This window comes from Nannospalax galili, unplaced genomic scaffold (genome assembly GCF_000622305.1).
Source record: "Nannospalax galili isolate Female #2095 unplaced genomic scaffold, S.galili_v1.0 scaffold18, whole genome shotgun sequence".
Classification (NCBI taxonomy): Eukaryota; Metazoa; Chordata; class Mammalia; order Rodentia; family Spalacidae; genus Nannospalax; species Nannospalax galili.
This window is the reverse complement of record NW_008346548.1, coordinates 9,144,315-9,159,197: the sequence shown is the minus strand read 5'-3', so window position 1 is coordinate 9,159,197 and position 14,883 is coordinate 9,144,315. Positions and strand designations below refer to the sequence as shown.

Sequence of the window (14,883 nt, the reverse complement as noted above, 5' to 3'; positions counted from 1 at the left end):
TAACTAGAGGACTAGTTTCCTAATTAGTCTCCTTACTTTCAGTCACATTCCTCACTTGCCATTCTTCTCACTACTGTCAAGTTTATCTTTCTAAAATACACCCCTCATCATGCCTCACCCAACTTAAAACACTATGCTCTTTGTCTACTGTATGATGTCCTGATTCTGGAGCTGGTCAAGCAAGGCCCTTTATGGGACCTGACTAGTTCTAATAGCCAAGCCTAGCAAAACTCAAGTGCTTGTAGTTTGTCTCAGCTGTTTTCTGGTGCTGTGATTTTAAATTTTATTTGTTTACTTATTTTGATTTTTGAGTGTTTTGCCTGCATGGATATAAGTGCACCCATGTTGTGCAATGCCCACAGAGATTAGAAGAGGGTGTCAGATCCCTTGTAACTGGAGCTAATGATGGTTGTTAGTCACTATGTAGGTGCTGGGAACCAAACCCTGGTCCTCTTCAAGAGCAGCCAGTACTCTTAACCATTGAAACATCTCTCCAGCCCCTGGGGCTGTGAATTTTTGTACATTTTGGTGTCTCTGCTTATGTGGTTCTGGCAAAATTTTATTCATTTTTAAACCCAGATCAGATGTCACTTCCTCTAAGAACTACAGATAGAATTAAGCAAATATTTGTTAAGTACTATCTCTATCATAGTCATTATGCTGGGTGTTAGGTATATAAAAGTGCAAAATCATAGTCTAAGTTTTCCAGTGTGGACTAACTACTTCTTCCTTTAGCCCTAAGTGCATGGTGCATGATTTTATTTACATGATTTCTTCTTTTTTTTCCCCCCATGGGAACCATTTTTTATTCTTGATAAATATATTTAGAAATAAATACTACATTGTTTTAAATACAGAAGTATATGCATGGTGTTCAGAAAACACACAGTGTTTGGAAATATTTGTGGATAAGGTTTCAAAGAAAGATGACTATAAATGATAAGATCACACCTTAGAACTTCGTAGTTAGACCCTGGCTCAGCCAGTTTCCTCCCCATTCCCTATTTATTGCATATCTTTTAAAGCTTCATGGAACAAACATGGAGAAATGGTTGCTCAGATGAGCAATCATTTTGTCTCTCTACCAAAGTGGAGGCTGAGGGGTATAGGATGCAAGTAGGGGAAGATTCAAGCTCATACATTTTAGACTTGGATTGAGAATTTGCTGAGAGGAATTCAAAATCCAGAAATCACACCAGTCCCTCAGGGTCATAGACACCCAACATACCCAGGAGTGGGTGTGCCAGAGTCTGGAGGGGGTTGAGTGTGCCCCGTCACTCACACTGTTGCCCCCTCCTGCTGCCATGGTAGGATTCAACCCTGAAAGGTCTGAGAGTTCCTACACACACTTCACCATCCACCATTTGCCACATACTTCCTGAATTTACTTCCCATTTTCTGGAAGAGAAGAAACTACAAGAAAAACATTTACGGTGAAGAGGCCCATTGGGGGAACCAGGACTCCAGGAGCAGGAGAGGAGGAGGGGCTGGGTTGAGAGCCCAAGTCAGATCCAGGGCAAGAATGTGCCTCTGGGAAGGGACAAGATGGGCACCAGCCTTACCAGTGAAGAGGACCTTTGAGCAGAGCAGGGCAGGAGGGGCGCTTAGAGAAGCAATGTGGCATCTAGTTCAGTGACCAGAGTGGGAGCCTCCTGAAGCTATGTCTAATGCATCTTTACAAAGCTATCCTAGAATAAAAAGGTAATGCTTGGGGTGGGGTTCTTACAGAAAACAAAGCAAAGTCAATGGAAATCCCCATAAGGGATTGGTATATAAACTGGCTTGCTATCTATTCATATTGCCCAGGTTGTATGTGACTTTCCAAGTTAATGTCTTGGTTGGTTCCTGAAGGCCAGTGTGCCTTCTCCCCTTTTCCCTTTAGTAGTTCAAATCCTGGTGTCCCCTCACCCACTTCCTGCTATGGAAGACAAGAGACTGGGATTATACCCTGGGTGACTGGGTAAAAAGAGACCTAGCTGTCTTTGCAAAGTCAAAGGTCAAAATCTTGGCCTTGAGCAGACTTAGTTCTGTTGAGTGGCTGCTGAACTACAATGCAGGATGGGAAAAAATAAGAACTATGCCAACACTAACCACATCTATGAATAGTGGGAGACAGTTTTGTTTTTTAATTTCCATTAGAGCATTCTGATTTTTCTATAGGCATAGGTTAATTTTATAATTGTGAAAAATTAAATTTATATCTCCGGCTTTCTTTACATTTATATCAACTTACTTTCTATAGTCTTTAATTTGAAAAAAACCAGAACAGACCTTATTTGTGAACATCTTTTGTGTCTTTTCAATGTATATGTATCAGGGGTGTGGGGAGAACAGCAACACAACCCAAGAAATACACGCTAGAAAGTTACATCCCCATAATTCTAGAACCAGAAAAAGAAAAATTTGCAAGGAGGGAGAACGCCCTAGAACTTTTCAAAGAAAATAACAACTTTTTTTTTGCGCGCAGGTGGGCGAAAGTGGCCTGTGACAGTGTTTCCCAGGCAGGAGGATCACCTGGCAGCCTGCAAGGAAGGCGGCGACAGGGAGGGCAGGTGCCTGCAGTCCCAGGGAGCCAGGGGCGGAGCAGGAAGCCGCGCTGGGCTTGGGCGGAGCCGCAGTGAGTGCCCTCAGGTGCGGGTGGCCTGGGTGGTACCTGCGGGAAGCGAGTGGGACGCTCCTGGCGCTCAGCGCCCAGCGAGGGGAAATCCGGGCTCCGCAGAGATGCACACCCCGGACCGGTGGCTGATGAAGGACACCGTGGCCCGAGGCCCTTGAGCTACAAGCAGCCCAAGAGGTGCCAGCATGGGCCGCGAACTGCACGCACCTTGCCTGCTACTCCTCACCTGGCTCCCAGCAGGTGAGCCCTGGAAAGCAAAAAAAGGTCCCACCCTGGGTCCAGCAAGACAGGAAGCCATTATGGGTTGGCCTCGCAGAGCTGGCCACCAGCAGGGCAGTGGAGGCCTGGGCCGCGCTCCGGTGGCGCTTGGCACAGGCAGGGACCAGATCGAGTTTCTGCCTATGGGAACCTGTTGTTTTCCTGTTTTATTAGCCCAGGGCCCTCTGAAACAGATGCACTGAGAAGAAACCAGAGGCTTTAGACTTACTCCTGCAGTAGGCATTGGGCACTTAACCGCTGAAACCGAATTGATAGCTACAAAAGCACCACTTTTCAATTTTCTAATCACTTTTTCCCATGGTTTTCAGAGTGTAAATACAGTGACAACCATATAAACCCAGAATGTATTTATGTCATGCCTGGAAAATCAGACTGCGTCATTAGGATATGAAGTAATGTTCAGCATAATTCCAAGTCCATTTTACAGGAACCCCCCCAACCCTACATGTGGGCCTCTTACTCATTTTTCTAATTTATTTGTGTCCACCTTCCCTTTCTCCTCATTATCTCCCCTTCAGGACCCTAATCACTCACTGCCTCAGCTTCCTCTTTTCAAACCTCCACTCTAATTCCCACTCACTTGAGACAGCACAGATTTGTGTATCTCGGGGTGCGGGATACCAAGGAATGGTGTGAAGATTCTCATCCCTGTTCCAATTACGGTGTATCTACCACTCTGCATGCAAGAATTTTTAAGTTCTCTTGGAAGTTTCACCCTGTTTAATTCGACTCTACCCTCACACTTCTTTCCTTTTAGGAACAAACTGTCCTCTTACCTCTGTTGTCCATGGAAGGCCAGTTCAGAGCTTGTTCACAGACAATTGTATATCTTTTGAGAGCGGAGGATATAGTATGAAGATAGAGGCTGACTTTCTTTCCTATAAGCTTGACAGAGTAAGAGAAGTGCTGAGCAATAACTCTCACTCAGGATTCTACAATACTGAAGCTTAATTGCTAAGAATAAAAGAGAGGGAGGGATGGTTGCAAAAAGGTAAGGAAAGGAGAAAGCTGGTATTGTCAAGGCCTGCTGGTTTGAGAGCAAGATTTTATGCCAGATGTCAAGTTTATAAATTGTCTGAAACTAAGAAGACAAAATATTGAACATCCAGGAGATGCAAAGAAATGGACAAATCTCTCCTATATTTTAGTACTGCGATTCCACCAGAATAATTACCAGCTTAGACCTTGGCCCAAATCTGCAAATCCTGGAGCAAATCTCCTGTGTGTTGTATGTTCTTCTCTGAGCCCATGGCAGCTGGGAACAAAATTCCCATTTGAGTTGTCTTTGGGGGAAAACAGAGGCCTGTGTCTAGAGCATTCTTTCCTTCAAATTAGAACTTTAGACATAGCAGTCATCTGGAATAGAATAAGAAAACAGAGATGAAAATCCCACTTGGGCAATAAAGTCTGGGTCTTTAGGTCCTTAAATCAACAGCTATCCATTTTTTTTAATGAAGAATTTAAACAATAAACTTTTTCAAATAAGACTTTAGAAGACCTGGTTTCAAGTATCTGAGCCAACCACACAATGTGAGTAGCTAGGACCTGAAATTAGCTTAGTACTAAACCTTTGTACAGACTGTGGTGTTTGCCTGGCATTCCTGAAGTGGAAAGAAATCTGCCTGTGTCTTAGAGTACTGAAAGTGAAGAAATCTTCAGTGACTGTCTAAATTAACTTTCATTTCATAGATGAGAAACTGAGATTTCTACTGATTGACCCCAGTGCTTTGCGGGGAAATAGCTACTTTAACAGATACTGTCCCTGAGTGTGGGTAGAAATAGGTGATACTGCTTTCCACCATTTAACATGGGTTTGAAAAGATGATGTTCTTGTATGACCTTGTTTAATTTACTGGAATGTTCAAACCCTCCAGTAAATGGAGATGAAAACAGTACACACTACATAAGGTTTTTGTAAGGATTAACTAAACTGAAGATTTTTAAGTACTTTATTGTTTGTACAAACAGGGAGGTCTTAATAAATATTAGCCATGGTGGTAATACTAGCCATGATTTGGACTCTAGTAGGATTGTTTAAAGCTAGCCTTAAAGAAACTGACTCCTTCTTCCCCTGTGGCTAAGAAACTGAATTAACAGTAAAGATAACTGAGCTTTCTGTTACTGTGACAAAATAACTGAGATAATCAACTTGAAAAGAGAAATGGTTTGTTTTGGCTCATAGTTTTGGAGTTTTCAGCCCGTAGTTGGTTAGCTCCATGGCTTTTGGACCTGTGGCAAGGCAGTACATCATAGTGTGGGTATATGGCAGAAGAAAAGGCTCACCTCAGTGGCCAGGAGTGGACAGAAACAGGATAAGGTCACCGTCCCAATATCCCCTTCAAGGGCACTGTTCTCATGACCTCCCTCCAGCCTCCACCCCTTAAAGGTTCCACACACCTGACCCCTGCCCGCCCCACCCAACAGCACTGAGCTGTGGACCAAGCCCTTAACACATGGGCCTCTGGGAAACACTCCAAGCCCAAACTCTAGCAATGACCATGATGTTGGAATTTGGAGTCTGCCTCTCAATAGCCATGACCCTGGATGAATTACTTCAACTCCTCCCATCTAGAAAATGGGTTAAATCCCTGCTAAACTTCTTCCTACCCCTGCTGCTCCCACATTCAGCCGGGCCAGCTCATGTGGGGTGGGTTACACTCATGCACAGTATCTGTGGCATAGTATTCACTCAGGAAAATTCTGGGAAAGAGTCCACCCACTGCCCTAAACTTTTTCTTCACTTTTAAACCAAACTTCACAAAATTCAGATAAAACTGAAGAGACATTTCTTGTTTGCAGCATCTCGTAAAACTAGGCTTAAAATTTCTCCACAGCTTCCAGTAACAGTTGACAATATGACACCTATGTATGCGAGGTTTACAAGGTAGAAAGGAAAGGTTCACAAAATCTGTTACTATATCAGATAAAATGGTAATTAATGCGAAATGGTATTGATATTTAAACTCAGAGAAAATTACCCCCACATTAATACCAACTAAATAGAAAACTCCAGTAAGTTAGTTTTCTGAAGACCAAATTGCAATATGTATTGGAAAACTCTGTACTTAAGTGTGTCCATCAACTTGTTCCATTCTGCTTGAGTCAGCCCATCTCTCTGATTAGCATCCAAGTTCCCACATTTGCTAAATGTGGGCCAGTGGTAGAACTGTGGCCTGTTTTGTTCTTGCTGGCTAGTGTGACTTGAGGTCCCAGAGGAAGGTTCTGAGGTCAAAAAGTCTTGTGAAATTCTCATAGTCACTATGATCTGAGCTCTGTAAAGATCACTTGCCGGTGTGGGAACTTTTGTTTTGTTTTTCTCTGAAGTTTTTTTACTTAGAAATAGATTTTTATCACATAAATGATATCTGTTTCTTGTTCCTTAATGCAAAATATTAACACACGGCTAAAGTAAGTGCTTTCTAGCACTTTGCATTGTTTGGTCGACTTTGCCCAAACTGAAAGTTTATTCTTGGAATGAAAGTTTAGTTTTCTCAAATTCTAAAAGGGTGTGTGCCATTTGTGCTTTTGTTTAAAAAAAAAATTAACATAGTAGAATAGGATTACCTTAAGAGAGCTACCCGCTACCCACCTACATCATTACTCTTTGGGAAATCAAACAGCTGATCCCTAAAGGACAAGATCTTTAGACAGAGCATCAGTAATTTCCCCTAGGTGGTAGGGGTAGAAGGCTAGATCATACTTAGACTTAGTGAAATCTTATAAAAATTCCCAGTACAGTAGACAGTGACTGTAGACAGTGACGTAGAGCCTCTCAGGGTGAGGGACCATATGTTGTAGGAGAGCGCCCACTCAGAACCTCCTTTGTCCTCTTGAGGGCTCCTGAAGTGCCTCCCAGAATTCCCATTCCTGTTAAACACAGGTAGAAATCACTCCATCCCCCATCTTCCCCTTCCATTTTATGGATAAAGAAATCTGGATCCAGGGAACTCCTGTGTCTTACATTGTTAGAATGCAATTCTTTTGAGAGCTGGGACCAGAACTCTGACATCCTCACTCTTTGTCCACTGTTCTTTTCCCTGTTTCACACAATGGAACAGGTTGGTTTGGTTTAGTTGACTCCTGATACACAGAACTAGAACTAGATAATTAACTCCTTAATGTCTAACTAAATGCTAGTCAACCATCTGGCCTCTTCAGCTACACAGTAGAATGAGATAATTAATGTGCCTTCTACCTGGGTTTATTTTAGCTTAATTTGTTTTGTTATTTGAAGTCCTTAGGGAAAATTAAATTGTGTGTTTTCAGAATTACAAAGATTCTCACCATATCTAATTGCTTCTAGATCTTTCAGTTTGCAAATGTTGGGGTAAGGCAGGGTCAGGGAATAGTAGTTTTGATACTTTCTTCATTTCCCGTTCTTAATCAGCAAGTTCTGTCGATTATTCCCAGGACTAGCTTCTTTTTTATTCTAGGTACCAGTACGCATACTAGCCCATTTTGAGTACCATCTCCTGGCCTCTAGGCCTGCTACCTCTCTACTGTCAACAACCCTTTACCTGCTCTGGAGCAGTATCTGGCTTAGAGTAGACACTCAAAAATAAATGCATGTGTGCGGTCTGGTGGGGCCCAAATTTGCATATGCTCTGAGATTAGCATGTGGGGTCATGAATCACCAACCTGGGCAAATGACTTTGGGAAACCCCAAGTATTTGCCCCTCAAACAGGTCTTGTCCTTTCCCACTAGTAACCAAAGGAATGCCAAGTTCAAATCACCTGAGTGGTGGTTTTTTGTTGTTGTTGTTTTTTTCCGTCTAGTAGGTTTTCATCAAAATTTTTTGAAGATCGAAAGTTTCCCCCCTTTAGAAAGATTGTGGTGAAGCACAGTAATGTCCTTCACTATTTATGGGAATATACATTTCATTTCTGAAGTAGCTATTAAAATATAACCAGTATATTCCTTTGATCTGCATGTAAAGGGATAATTACATAAACATATTCATTTCAGAAATTTATGCCACTATTGTTTTTAACAGAGAAAAATCAAAAGCAGCCTAAACTCCCTTCATTAAGAAAATTTGCAACAAATTATACTTCATAGAGCAATTTTCATCAGCCACTAAAAAATTAATCTGCATGTAGATAGAATGTCAGTAGCTTGAAGAGAAAGCAAAGTTACAAGTCAACATACACACTATGCTTCATTTTTTAAAGCGAGGAAAAGGTTGTTCACCAAATTATCAATAACAACACCTCTACAGAGTAAAATTCATGGTAAGCAGGGGGACACATTTTCATTTTTACCCTTTCGTATTGTTTGAATTTTCTTATTTTATATTAATGAACAAAAAGGAAAAAGTGTTTCTTTAAAATAAAGTTGTGAATGAGTATCTTAAATCTGAGAATATTCTTTTTAAAATTTTTTTAAAGATTTATTTATATTTATTTATTTTTATTTTATGTGTATGAGTGTTATGCTTGCATGTGTGTAAGAGTTCTGCAGTGCCTGCAGAGGATAGAATAGGGCTTCAGATCTCCTGGAACTGGAGGTATAGACAGTTGTTAGCTGCCATCTGGGTGCTGGAATGCGAACCTGGATCTTCTTTAAGAATAGCCAGTGCTCTTAACCACTGAGCCAGCTCTCTAACCTCTATTTTTATTTTTTATTTACATGTATGTGTGAGTTTGTGTGGATGCTCATGTGTGTGCAGGTGTCCAAGGTTAGAAGACGATGTCAGATCCCTTGGAGCTGGAGTTACAAGCAGTTATGATCCACCCAACATGGGTGCTGGGAACTGAACTTGAGTCCTCTGGAAAAGCAGACCCATCCCTCCAGTCCCAAGACTATTCTTTAAAAGGTTAAATCTCAAACCATTTTTTAAAAAGTACTTGGAAAATAGGGTGGTAGAATAAAAACAGTATAGGGTTTGGAGTTTTAAGAGGTCTAAGTTTAAATCTAGCCTTGCCTCTTCCTAGCTGTGCAGCAGGTGAGGTCATCACTTTGAGGGTTGTCTTCCCTGATAAAATTGAGAAAAATAAAAAACAGAACTTCTGTGGGGTTTTCTTCCCCCAAAGATTGAATGAGATAATGTATAATAAATCAGTATCATGTCTAACAGCATAGGCAATGCCACCGTCCTCAGGGTTGTCAAGAGCATAGCTCCTCCTCCCCCAACCTAGCTGCAAAGGAGTACAGCCAGCCTTTCTTGAACCCACAATGCCTGGACTTAATTCCTCCTCAACCTCCTTTCCCCATTTGCATTTCTTCTCTCCCAAGGTGCTCTGTCCCTTACTTCTTGTCTCTTACCCATTGCTGGTCCCTTTCCCTTTGATTTCTCTCATATTTGTACTGTTATCTAAGGAAATGTAGCAAGTACTGATGGTAAATATACTTGGGGAGATAACTTGCTCAGACATAAACACTGATTATGATTGAACCTGTGTACTTTTGTTAACCTTCTGAATAGAGCCAAAGTGCCTGTGTATTTGAAAAACATTGAGCATGAAGAATACCCACCAGTGTGATACCAGGTCCCCACACTCCATAGATTGTACTCTGTGTTCCTACCTGCCATCCTGTCTGTGTTGGTGAACTTCATATTACTACAGCAAAATGCCTGAGATAATCAGTTCAGAAAAAAGGAAAGGTTTATTTTGACTCACAGTTTTGGAAGTTTCAGCCCATGGTTGCTTTGGAGCCTGTGGTGAGTACTTTGTACCATGGCAAAAGCACAGGGTAGAGCAAAGTAATTCACTTCACAACAGCCTGGAGGCACAGAAAGGGAGAAAGACCAGTGTGCCTCATAGTGCTCTTTGAGAGCATGGCCACAAGGCTGTAAAAGCCTCATTCACTTTCCTCCCTTAAAGGTTCCACCATCTCCCAGTAACATCCCTGGCTGGGGACCAAGCCTTTAACACATGGGCCTTTGGGAGACATTCTAAATCTAAATATTCCATAGCTCCTCCAAGTAGAGCCTTATATGGAATGGAGGGGAAGCACCATCTAGTCCCCATCCAACCATTCTTTTTTAAAAAAAAAAAAAAAAAGTTAGCACCTGTATCCCTATGCTGTTTGGCTAGTATCTTCTAGAAACTGGAGCATCTTGCCCCATCAGATACTACACAAGGGAGACAGGCTAAGTAAAGAAATGTACTAAGTTCTCCGTGCATTGGGGAATACATGGCATTTAGTTGGTGAGATACCGTGCTTTCATTGATCTGTTCTCCTTCTACTTTAGTGTAGGACGGCAGTCCCCTCTTGGCACTGCAACATGGTCTTGGAAAGTACCTGATGGCGGGAAACGGAGAATCCCCTTCCCCTTCCCTCCTTCCCAGGCACTCTCATAGCTCATCTGAAGTTTCCTTTCTACCCTTAAATGACCGGCCTTTGCTCCCTTCCTCTTTCACAGAAGAGGTAAACTGAATGGGTTTGCTGGGGTGCAGAGCTGCAAAGTTTTTGTCCACTAACTGCTTTTTGCAAAGGGAAGACTAATGATAACTTATATTTGTACATATTTAATTCTTTCAAAAGATTTTAATAATTCTGGTCTTAGTTGATCTGTCTCTTAATTTAGATGAAACAAGGACAGATGACACAGCAGATGACTGATGTTTATGGAATGTCTACTCTGTGCCAGGTCCTTTAGTGTCTAGGGGACATTTATCATTCTCTCTACATTTTGAGATAGGTATCGCATTGCCTGATTTTCAATGTAATAGAAAACTATAGCTTGGAAATAACTTATTAGCTGTTTAGGATGGGGAGGGGAGGCAGGATCTAAAGATGGGCAGTCAGGTCCCAGAATTAAAAGTGACAGTGAATTGGGGACTAGAAAGAATCACAACATGAAGGGGATTCAAGAATTTGCAAACTCTGAGTACTAAGTTTAGAAGAGCAAACATGTAACGAGGTCATCTATAATCTATAATTGTGTCTCTTCTTAAAAACCTTACCTGATGAGTTTGTGGGTGTTGAATGTGGTTTGTTCTACAGAGTAAATGTTAGAGGCTACAGAAAAAAAGGAGATGGGACAATTTTGCTTTTGAGATGGCTTATTGCAACTTCCCTTTTCTCTCTCCCTACCTGGAAAGTCCTATTGCTTTTTGAGAGTCTATTGCCTGTTGTACACCTTGGAAAAGTTTCCTGTTTAGAAATGTGTTTTTGTCAGACAGGTCTGAGTTCTATCCTGGACACTGATACTTATTAAGTTAGGGATGTGCTGTTAGGCATTTGAGGTCTTGGCTTACACCCTCTGAACTTTTCTTCACACAGGTGAACAGAACATAGCTGATTCCTACCACCAGGGGGTTGAGAGGATTAGGGACAAAGTGCATGCATCACCGGGTCCCCAGTAGATGCTGAGAGCTAGCAACAAGCACACAAATGGGCAAGAGTGTGCTGGTGGTAGCTCTCCTCCTGAGACCCTTCCCCACTGTCCCTGTGTGTGAAGTGTATAGTGTGTGGAGCTGGGGTGTGTATAGTGTACTGTGAGGTTGGTAGATCTCTGCAGATAATATTAATAAGCTTGACATGCTAGGTGTGGTGGCGCACACCTTTAAGCCCAGCACTTGGGAGGCAGAGGCAGGGATATCTGTGAGTTCGAGGTCAGTCTGGTCTACATAGTGAGTTCCAGGCCAGCTGGGCTATTGGGAAACCCTGTCTCAAAAAGACCAAAAATCATCATCATCATCATCATCATCATCATCATCATCATCTTGACATAATCAGAATGTATGGAGATCTGGAGTATTTTAAGCCTTGAAATTCACATTAGGCATGAAATAGTAGAAAGGAGGTGTCCCCAACAGCAAAGCCAGCACTTACTTTGGTAAAGGTGACTTGGTCACCCAGCTATCGTTTACCCACAGTAAGGGCATTCATCAGTGAGGTGCTGGGTGTGAATTTGGTAACCAAGGTGATCACCAAGTCCTGACCCTCAGCAAATGCACATTTCCCCCTCCCCAGTGTTCCATCTCTGTATAAGTAAATATACCTAAATTCACCTGTTGCTCTTCTTCAGAAACGTCTTCAGTGATTATCCATAACCTAGAGACAATGGATCGTGACTTCATTCCACACCATATTCCAGTCATCCACACCACCTAGTTCCTGCCTAGTTCCCAGTCTCTCTCAGACTCCAGCCAAATGGCTTCCCTCCAGGTTCTCTAAACACCCTTTGTGAGGAGAAGCCTGGCTCATTCCTTTCCTTCCTTCTGGAACAGCCAGTCTCCCTGATTCTGATAGGTCTTCTGATACTCTGAATCCTACCTTGAGCCCTACCTGAGCATTCAAATCTACCTTAAATCTGCTTCTGTTAGTCTTCTCATACACAACTCTCCCCGGCCTTGCTGAAGAGTCTCTCTCCGGCCTATCTGTCATAGGGCATCTTCATCACAGCCTAGTTCTGGAGACTGGTCAGGTCAGTTCTGGTGACAAGAGCCTGACCTGAGCAGCATCCTCTATCTCCCAAGGATGTGATAAAAGCAGAAGGTGCCCCTCATAAGCTTCTTAGGACTGTCTTGTGAGGGCTGTGGCCAGATGAGGCACAACCCAGAATCATGTGGCCCTAGCTATCAAGATAGGTCGGGTTAGAGGCTAGAGAGATGGCTCAGTGGGTAAAGGTGCTGCTGCCTGACCATGTGATCCCCCCAGACCCCATGTAAAGGTAATAGGAGAGAACAAACTCCACAAAGTTGTCCTCTGATCTCCACATACATGCCCCACAATAATAATAATAATAATAATAATAATGTTAATAAGTTCATTTAGCTGCTCTGTAAAAGGGTGGTTCAGTCAAAAGGAAGGAGGTACTGCCTGATAGGTCTTTTGGAGAAAATTCCAGCTTGCATCTCTGATTGAATTCTTGTAAGGAAGGACTTGATGAGGTAGTACAGGTATCTCTAATCCTAAGTGCTTGGGACCAGAAGTATTTCGGGTTGAGTTTTTCAAATTGGGGAATATTTGTATAGATTTTACTGGTTAAGTATCCCTAATCTTAAAATGTGACATCTGAGATAGTCTAAAGTCAGAAAGGTTTTGAGATAAGAGCTTTTGTTGTGAAAGCATGAGGACCAGAGTTCGGATCCCCAGCTCCCATGTAAAAAGCTGGATGTGGCCTTGTACCCATCACCCAAGCACTGGGAAGGACAGAGACAGGGTTGCTGAGGCTTGCTGGCTTTTGGAAAATGACAAGCTCTCAGCTCAGTGAGAGAACCTATCTCAAAGGAATTAAGGAGGAGAGTTGTAGACAAGAACATTCCTCCTGGTCTCTGTGTGTGTCCCACATGCATACGCACCACATAGATACTTTAAAAAGAAAGAGGAAGTTTGGGATTTCAGAACTTTTCACATGAGGGACACCGGGACACCCAACCTGTAGTACTATCATGATCCCCACTCATAGCTGAGGAAAGAGAAGCTAAGAGACAGCAAGTAGTGTGTCCAGTGTCCAACACAGTGTCCAGTGTCTTTATTGTCAACAATAAAGTATGATTTGAACTCAGTTGTATCTGAATCCAAAGCCTATAGAGTTAACTTTTAAAATCTAGTCTATTCCAGCTATTCTGAAAGTTCCCCAGAGCAATAGTGTCAGTGTCGTCTGGACATATTATTTCTTTCTCCTGGAAATTTGTTAGAAATGTAAGTACGTGGGCCTCACCCAAGTCCTGTTGAACCCGAAACTCTTGGCAACAGGGCCAGATGGTCTGGGCTGTCACAGTCCTTGTACTGACATACGCTCAACTTTGAGTCCTATTGCTCTACACTAGCCTGCCAGAAAGAACCCCTCTAATGCAGCCTAGAAACCATAATAATATGGAAGCATTCCAAGATTCTGGCTCTGGGCAGATCTCTGACCATGCCACAGTCCCATCTGGTCCTTTTGTATCACTGGTCTCCTCATCTCAGAAACCTGGAGCTTTAAGTATGCCTAGTAGCTTTCAGGGTTGTAAGAGGAAATTTTACAAAAGAAAGAAAAACTTAATTCCTTCAAGTATGTCTTGATGTGGATTGCCTTCTATGATGGTTGTTATTTAATTTGCTCTGTGTTTATGTTGACTGCCTGTGCAGCCAAATATCCACTACTTTTTATGTTTGTAGTCATTATCCAACCAGCATCTGTATGACAGGCATGGAACAAGCAGGGTGTTTGCATTTGAACAGTGAAGAGACAAACCCAGTAGTTTTCTCAAAGCCTCAACCACCAAGAAGCAGAAAAGCGCCCCCTGCTGGTACAGCGGAGCACTTTGCGGATGCAGATCCTCTACTCAGACTTGCAGCCAGCAAGGATGCCTATGAGGGCAAAAGCTCAGCTAAGGACCTACAGATTGGATAGTAGGCAGCCCAGGGAAGACAGTGGTGGTGGGTGATATAGAAGAGTGCCAGGCTGAGAGTGCCACTGTGTAAAATCCCAGAGGAGAGAGTAATCCCAGGGTGAGGAATGAAGTTCCAAGTGGCTTAGGCCTGTGTGAGGTAGGGCCTGAAGGGAGATGAGGCAGCTGGAAAAGGCAAGTTGACCCTACAGGTCTCATGGGTCTGATGATGGAATTTGAGCTTTAGGAAAATGGAAAGCTACTTTTGTTATTTGAGCTTTTTGTTGTTGTTTGTTTTGAGACAGTATCTCACTATGTAGACCAGGCTGACCTTAAACTCTTAGAGATTCTCAGGCCTCTGCCTTTGTAGTAATGGTATTAAGGGCATGTGCTACCATGCCCAGTCCCAACAGAAACTGCTTTAAGAAGATAAGGAACAGGTAAAATAAGAAGAAGAAGAAGAATTGTTAGCAAAGCCATTCCCCTCTATCTATTGCCTTATTTTAACACAATTCTCTTCTTGTTGTGGCTGTTGGTTGTTACTGTTGGACTGGTGTTGGGTGTGCTAATGGACTGTAAATTCTCCAGAGTTGTCTAACGTCTTAGTTCCATGTCTCCCCCTGGGTGCCAAGGATCCTTTCCACCTGCAACCTGCCCAGCAAGAGCTTATGCTCAGTCTCAGGAGGAAAGGCAGGCTGCTAAGTACATTTGCATGTTCT

General features: G+C 42.6%; 1 protein-coding gene across 1 annotated transcript in view; it reads left to right on the top strand.

The window, feature by feature from the left end:
• Window positions 1-2,743: 2,743 nt before the first annotated feature.
• Ildr1 (immunoglobulin like domain containing receptor 1) overlaps window positions 2,744-14,883 on the top strand; it is a 35,070-nt gene continuing 22,930 nt past the window's right edge. The window contains exon 1 of the mRNA XM_008842929.3: window positions 2,744-2,857. Coding sequence (XP_008841151.2) covers window positions 2,803-2,857 — 55 coding nt within the window. The 5' untranslated portion in view covers window positions 2,744-2,802. The remainder of the gene's footprint in view (window positions 2,858-14,883) is intronic.